The sequence below is a fragment of the Sinocyclocheilus grahami genome, unplaced genomic scaffold (assembly GCF_001515645.1).
Source record: "Sinocyclocheilus grahami isolate Dianchi unplaced genomic scaffold, SAMN03320097.WGS_v1.1 scaffold1362.1, whole genome shotgun sequence".
Lineage (NCBI taxonomy): Eukaryota > Metazoa > Chordata > Actinopteri > Cypriniformes > Cyprinidae > Sinocyclocheilus > Sinocyclocheilus grahami.
The window spans coordinates 64,822-73,413 of NW_015506541.1; the positions used below are offsets into that span (position 1 = coordinate 64,822).

The window sequence follows — 8,592 nt, forward strand, 5'->3', positions numbered from 1 at the left end:
CATCGCCTCGATGTTCGCATAACTGGTATGCTGAAAACGATGGATGCGTGAGGAAAACGGCCTCTTCCATTCCTTCTCGATCTCAGTATGGAGATCAGGAAGGAAAGGAAGGCTCACCTGAGCTGGAGGGTTATGGCCAGAAAGATAACGTTCCACGAGACAACCTCGCGACGTCACTTCCTTAGTCCGCAAGTCAAGTCTTGCCGTGGCGCAATCCATAACCTCTAAGAGCTCATCATACGCAGGGCAGGAGGATTGAGAAAGCTCAGCCTCAGCTTCTTCGCTCTCTTCATTCATTTCCTGCTCTTCCTGGGCTGGACCCAGCAGAGCACTGGACCCTGGATCAGATGATGTCAAAGAGAGAACATCATCCTCCAGCGGCTGTCTCTCGCCCGCCGCCGATGAGCACGAGAAGGAAAGCCCCTGTCTAAACTCATTGGCCAGGTCCACCTGAGATCCCCACTAGCTCATTCTCCTCCGTGCCTCAGCAGCAGCGGGTCCTGAACCGCGGGGAGCAGATGGCTGCCCCTCTTTACTTGAAAAGAGAGACAAACGAGAACGGAGCTTTTTCATTGGAAAAAGCTTGCAATGCACGCAGACTGCCCCTTCGAGGACATTGCGTGCGTGCTCTTCGCCCAAACAAACAACACATAGATCGTGTGTGTCATCTGGTGTCAAATAGCGATGACACGGATGCACACACCTTCTAAATGCTCTGCTAGTGCTCGCCATAATAAATAGAGATAGCTCTTACTTTTTTCTTTTTTTCCTTGGAAATGCATGCTTCAAACAGAACAGTCAATGAAGATGAAGAAGAGAATGATGTGTGCTCCCGGCGCTTATTTATACTATAGTCGCACCGGTAGTGACGTCATGGCTGTCGCCGGCCAACGTGTTGGTGTTTTTTCAATGTACGCTTCAGACACGGGTCACGACGAGGCGTTCCCCATAGCGCCACCTAGAGGACACAGTTCGAAGTTCCCATGAAAGGGAACTACTAGTAAACATTTCTAGATGCTATATGTTAGACAGACTGAATTTTAATTGTGTCTGCTTAATCTCAATACCTGACATTAACTAACAACATAAAGTGTATTATATTATTTATGTTACTGCCATATGGAAATTTGGCTGATAATAATATACTTCCTATAATTGTAACAATGAAAGTTGAGCACCCAAGTGAGTTCAGCACCCAATCTGAGGAGCCATGTCTCACAGGATTTGTGTCTTCATGTGTCGTCTTTATGAGACCTCTCATGTTAGAAGAGCATAAAACAGCCATAAAATTATATTACTCATAATGACAAATACAATAAGCTGACGTGTGAGGCAAAATTAAGAAACATTTAATATAAATAACAGAAATCATAAGCAGCGATAGATGATGACTCAGGATTGTATCATGAAATATTTACAGACATGCCCAAATTAACTGTAAAGCCCCAGAGTTCAGTATTCACTGGAGACACAGTTACTCTCATCTGTGATGAGGGACGATCAACTGGAAGGACAATTTACTGGTTCAAAAACTTTCAGAGAATAAAAGATGGTTCTGAAACAGAAAAACTGAGAAAAGTGAATGTCTCTGATGGAGGAAGATATGCGTGTAATGTAGAAAAAAAGACCACACAAAGCCAAGGAGTCATGCTAACAGTAGGAGGTCAGTGCTATTTTTACAGGACTTTTGAGTTTACTATAAAATTATGAAAATAAACAGCATTCATCCACAATATCATGTGCTGTCGGTTAAAGTAAACTTCAGTTTATTTTGCACAGAGAGACCCAAGCCTGTAGTGCGTGTCCAGCCTGATGGACGTGTGTTCAGAGGACAGACGGTCACTCTCACATGTGACATACAGGAGACAGACGTCACCAGCTGGAGCTACAGCTGGAATAAAGATGATTCAGTGATTAATGTCAGTCAATCGCAGGAATACCGGATCAGTTCTGTTAGCGAATCTCACACAGGTAATTACAGCTGTACTGGAAGAGAAACAGGAGGATCACGATACTCACACACCAGTGATAATGTTACACTGACCGTATCAGGTGAGTGTGTTTATATCTGTTCACATCACTCTGACTACATGAGCAAAAGTGTCTGTAAATAACAAATAAGAAACCTTAACCAACATGTTTAAAAGAGAGAAAGAGAGAGAGAGAGAGAACTTTAAATGCAACCGAGAGTTGGTCAGGTGAATTAATGTTTAATGTAATGTGCATTGATTCATGCTCCGGTATTTATTTACTGCATACAATATGTAGTAAATGTGCAGATAAATAAGCAAAAGCTATTTTAAAGTGCCCCTATTATGGATTTTTGAAAATTACCTTTCATGCAGTGGGTAACACAACTATGTGAATGAAGTGAATGAAAACATCCTGCAAAGTTTTAAATCTAAAAGTGCACCGTGTATAAAGGTATTGTCTTTCAAAAGAAAGAGTCGACTCCGAGTCATGAAAACAAGTCGTTTTTAAAACGAATTTTAAGCTGTTTCAAGTTGACGTCAACAAAAAAACATTAACATATTTACGCCCGCCCACTGCACGCAGACCCAGGAAAACGTCTCAGGGTTTAAAAGAGAGAAAGAGAGAGAGAGAGAGAACTTTAAATGCAACCGAGAGTTGGTCAGGTGAATTAATGTTTAATGTAATGTGCATTGATTCATGCTCCGGTATTTATTTACTGCATATAATATGTAGTAAATGTGCAGATAAATAAGCAAAAGCTATTTTAAAGTGCCCCTATTATGGATTTTTGAAAATTACCTTTCATGCAGTGGGTAACACAACTATGTGAATGAAGTGAATGAAAACATCCTGCAAAGTTTTAAATCTAAAAGTGCACCGTGTATAAAGGTATTGTCTTTCAAAAGAAAGAGTCGACTCCGAGTCATGAAAACAAGTCGTTTTTAAAACGAATTTTAAGCTGTTTCAAGTTGACGTCAACAAAAAAACATTAACATATTTACGCCCGCCCACTGCACGCAGACCCAGGAAAACGTCTCAGGTTACTTATGTAACCATGGTTCCCTGAGTAGGGAACGAGACACTGCGTCCTCTAGGGGTCGTTATGGGGAACGCCTCGTCGTGACCCGTGTCTAAAGCATACATTGAAAAAACACCAACTCGTTGGCCGGTGACAGCCATGACGTCACTACCAGTGCGACTATAGTATAAATAGGCACCAGGAGCTACACATCATTCACTTCTTCGTCTGAAGCTTGCGTCCGCAGCATGGCAAGAAACCTAGAGGACGCAGTGTCTCGTTCCCTACTCAGAGAACCATGGTTACATAAGTAACCTGAGATGTTCCCTTTCATGGGAACTTCGAACTTCGAGCCTACCCAGATAGCAAAGAGCGGATACGCCCCGGAGTCACCACAAGCTCTGGAACGTATCCGCAAAACGGGTCCGTATCGGAGTCCACTTGCACAGCGCAATGGATCCGGAACAGATAAGGATTAAGGACCCAAACCTAATAAAGCGGTTCATCCGGCCCGGATCCGATCCGGACCCATTCATGAAATAGCTCATCCAGCCCGGATCCGATCAGGACCCATTGATAAAGAAACGGTCCGAACCGGATCCGATCAGGACCCGCTTATTATGTAACTCATCTGGACCGGATCCAATGTGGATCCGTTCATTTAGTGGGTCTATACCTTATTTAAAATGGGTAATCTGGCCAAAACTAGATGGAAATACCTAAAATAGAGCCAACAAACATTATATAGACTAGACTGCTCTATAAAAGTGTAATATGTCTCCCTTTATTAATATTAATAAACCATAAAATCATTCAAAACTTGAAAAAATCTAAACTTTCCTTGGCCAGTAATAATGAAACACTATAAAAAGTAGGTAATTACATGAAGAAAAATAAAAAAATAAAATGCAACCACAAATTGTACAAAAACATTGTTTTATTTAATGAAAAACTTTACCTCTAAAAAGACAATTCAGTTCAATAACTTTGTAAAGTTAATATTTACGAATGAATTAGCTCAATTCAGCCATAAGGAATTTTATAGCACACAAAAGTTTAATTATTCACTTTGTGTCAGCTTGATGTTGATTTAATAAAATTAAATATCAGTGAAAATTTTGCAAAGTTAATGCATTATGAAACAAAGTCGATTCTGCAATAAAGCAGCTCTGGAGAAAACAGTGATATCATAATCCAACTCAGTTCAGTTCAAGTCTTGTCATTATGCAATAGTGTCAGTACAATCAAATCAATATTATTCTTGAATATTCAGTGTCTTTTAACCCCCAGCTAAGCAAGCCAGAGGTGACAGTGGAACCCAAACTCCAGCAGGTGACTGAAACGAAGGAAAAACAGCTTGGGAGAAACCAGGAGCAGTCGGCTCAGCTCTCCTCTGGATAAATGATCAAAGATGGTCACTGGCATTCAGGGCTGCGTTGTGGTCGTCTCAGGGTGCAGGTCCATCATCTGATATGGATACGGACCGGATCCGGCTGACTATGATAACCTTAGGACAAGAGTGTGACAAAAACATTGAAATAAGTAACAAGTATCGGTGTTGACTTTTTCTCATAGCACCTATAATCACACAAGCACATTTTCATACAAAATTTCATGATATCTCATAGCAAAGATTACTGTTAAATGTAGGATTTAAAAGTAGATTATTACACATTAAAAGCTGAAGTGTGTATCATTGTCAGTATTTGACAAACTAGTTAAAAAAGGTAATTTAATCTTACTTTTAAAAATGAAGTAGAATATCGAAGGATGAAGTAGAATCAGACTGGAGCACTTGAATGAGCTGTGAAGCTGCAACAGAACACACACACAAACACATAGTATCTTAATATGTCTTAATTTCATATAAATTATCTGAAACAACATTACAAGAGGTGGGGAATATATTTGTAAAGAAAAACAGACACAGACTAGTATACCACAACCAAAGATTACTGTTAAATGTAGGATTTAAAAGTAGATTATTACACATTAAAAGCTGAAGTGTGTATCATTGTCAGTATTTGACAAACTAGTTAAAAAAGGTAATTTAATCTTACTTTTAAAAATGAAGTAGAATATCGAAGGATGAAGTAGAATCAGACTGGAGCACTTGAATGAGCTGTGAAGCTGCAACAGAACACACACACAAACACATAGTATCTTAATATGTCTTAATTTCATATAAATTATCTGAAACAACATTACAAGAGGTGGGGAATATATTTGTAAAGAAAAACAGACACAGACTAGTATACCACAACCAAAGATTACTGTTAAATGTAGGCTGTAAAAATAGGGTTGTAAACATTTAACCTTAAATATAGAGAATGGGAAACTACTTCATGCCGCATTGCATTCCATGTTTTAGGACACGCTCTGGAGCACACAGTGTAAACAAACGCTAATCACCACAGAAAAAGCTGACTGTTTTACATTCATATTTTTTGAAAAACATCTTACGTACCCTTAGAATAAAACAGACTAATATGTAAATCTCTTTCAATTAAAATAAATTGCTCTGTTGTGTGTCTTGAGAGGCTGCAGATATTCATTACATAGTATTCAGTCTCCCTCACTAAAGTGGTACTGATATAACTGCTAAAACACTTACGAAAATTAACCATGGTTTTATTATAGTAAACGTGTAGCAACCGTGTTTTTGCCATATTTGTTACCATTCATATAACCACAATTTTATTAGAAATACCATGGTTGAACTATGGTTAAAACCATGGCTAATTTTGTAAGGGGAGAACACACTATAGCTAGATCTCAAACGGTGGATCATTTATCGTTGTTATATATCGCCATATTGCCCAGTAAAACTGCTCAGTGTTAAAGAATTAAGCCATTATAGAGGTGACAGAATAACTTACTATAAAGCTGCTTAGAAATGATGTGTATTGTGAATGCTATGTAAATAAATAACTTAACTTGAATGAATCAAGTTGAAGATTCCTTACTATTAGAGATGTCGAACAAGGATGCAAGCGACCAAATAAATGAATAAACTTAATACGTACAAACAAGTGGCTGGGTATCAACGATCTGCCGCAGATAACATTTCCATATATTATTATTTTTCTTTATTTGTGGTGCAAGCACTTACAGTTTAATGCAAATCACTGTATATATAATATAATAAATCTACAGATATCAATTATAAGGCCACATTTTATTTTAGTTGTTTACCATATCGAGTTTCAGTTTAATTTTCATCAGAGTTCCGTAGTGAATGTAGACATTTTATATTATTTTATGTTTATATGACTCAACAGATCGCGTTGGAATGATTAACACTTACTGTATCATCAATTTCCATAGCCCTTATCAATATTTGCATGAAATACCATTCTCTTCAATCAACACATTGCCATTCTCTATTGATATGAATCTTTTGACATTGCACATTTATTCCATGTTTAAGCTGTAGTGTCAGTAGAATTAAGCCATTATAGAGGTGACAGAATAACTTACTATAAAGCTGCTTAGAAATGATGTGTATTGTGAATGCTATGTAAATAAATAACTTAACTTGAATGAATCAAGTTGAAGATTCCTTACTATTAGAGATGTCGAACAAGGATGCAAGCGACCAAATAAATGAATAAACTTAATACGTACAAACAAGTGGCTGGGTATCAACGATCTGCCGCAGATAACATTTCCATATATTATTATTTTTCTTTATTTGTGGTGCAAGCACTTACAGTTTAATGCAAATCACTGTATATATAATATAATAAATCTACAGATATCAATTATAAGGCCACATTTTATTTTAGTTGTTTACCATATCGAGTTTCAGTTTAATTTTCATCAGAGTTCCGTAGTGAATGTAGACATTTTATATTATTTTATGTTTATATGACTCAACAGATCGCGTTGGAATGATTAACACTTACTGTATCATCAATTTCCATAGCCCTTATCAATATTTGCATGAAATACCATTCTCTTCAATCAACACATTGCCATTCTCTATTGATATGAATCTTTTGACATTGCACATTTATTCCATGTTTAAGCTGTAGTGTCAGTATTTGACAAAATAGTTGGCTAAATCAAGTTTAAAACTCTATGTAATCTTACTTTTAAAGATGAAGTAGAATATCGAAGAATGATGTAGAATCAAAACCCAGACTGGAGCACTTGAATGAGCTGTGAAGCTGCAACAGAAAACACACACACACACGGTATCTTAGAATTTTAAAATAGACACAAATTAGTAGGCCTATACCACAACCAAAGATTACTGTTAAATGTAGGATATAAAACGTCTCAGGTTACGTATGTAACCCTAATTCCTCGAGGGAACGAGACGCTGCATCGGAAACGCTAGGGGAACGCCCTTCAGCGTGACGGGCTCTGAACCTCGTGTGTAATCAGACCAATAGATGGGCGAGACGTCACGGCGGGTGACGTAATGACCAGGAAGCTATAAAAGCACGAGCGGTGAGACCAGCGTCAGCTCCTAGGAGTGAAGCAAGTGCTGGCAGGGACGCCAGAAGTCTGGCACCGAGACGTAGCGTCTCGTTCCCTCTAGGAACTAGGGTTACATACGTAACCTGAGACATTCCTCTTCAGGAACTCGAGCTGCGTCGGAAACGCTAGGGGAACGAGAATGCCCATGCCGCCAGACTTCTAAGTCTCTGCCTAGTGTGGGAGATTGCACAGTTAGGGCGAGAGGACAGAAGAGCCAGGAGTGGCTCGCAAGTCTGGACCAACACGCCGCGTTGCAGATGTCCTGCATCGGAACACCCGCTAAAAAAGCCTTAGAGGCTGCCACACTACGAGTTGAGTGAGCCTTGACCCCTAACGGCGAGGGGAGATCAGAGGACTCATAACAGCTGGAAATGGCATCCACTATCCACCGACTGAGGGTCTGTTTAGTTGCCGGCAGACCTCTCTTAAGGGGACCGTAACAAACAAGCAACTGGTCCGCCCTCCTCCACAGGGCAGTTCTGTGGACGTATGCATCCAGTGCACGCACCGGACACATGCCGTTTAGCCTCTGCTGGTCTGGATCCTCAAAGGGTGTAGAGGAGGGGACCTTAGGAATACCCCGCTCGAGGGAACAGAAACGCTTTTGCCAAACCGGGTGCAAAGTCAAGATAAGACGGGGCCACGGGGCCACTCTGCAGATCCCCAACTCTCTTGAGGGAAGATATCGCCAGAAGGAAGGTAGTCTTTATAGTAAGGAAGCGAGGAAGCGATTCCTCAATAGGCTCGAAGGGAGGCCTACAGAGAGCCTGTACCACCACAGCCAGGTCCCACGTGGGGACACGAGATCGTACCGGAGGCCTCAGCCTCAGCGCACCGCGGAGGAAACGTGTAACTAGGGGATGTCTACCCACTGACTGGCCACCAAGAGGGGCATGGTAGGCCGCAATAGCCACCACGTAGACCTTCAGGGTGGAGTGGGTCAGCCCTGTGGAGAAACGGGCCTGCAAGAACTCCAGCATTGTACCAAGCAGGCAGTTAACTGGGTCTAGCTGGCGGTCTCTGCACCAAGAAGTGAAAAGTTTCCACTTCAAGGCGTACATTTTCCTCGTGGAGGGAGCTCTGGATTGGAGAATGGTCTCAACAACCTCGGT

The 8,592-nt window shown here is 40.4% G+C and overlaps 1 protein-coding gene across 1 annotated transcript in view; it reads left to right on the plus strand.

Annotated features, from left to right (window-relative positions):
• Positions 1-4,393, plus strand: part of LOC107569584 (sialoadhesin-like) — a 33,404-nt gene extending 29,011 nt beyond the window's left edge. The window contains exons 7-8 of the mRNA XM_016255700.1: positions 1,756-2,052; positions 4,266-4,393. Coding sequence (XP_016111186.1) covers positions 1,756-2,052; positions 4,266-4,393 — 425 coding nt within the window. The remainder of the gene's footprint in view (positions 1-1,755; positions 2,053-4,265) is intronic.
• Positions 4,394-8,592: the final 4,199 nt, after the last annotated feature.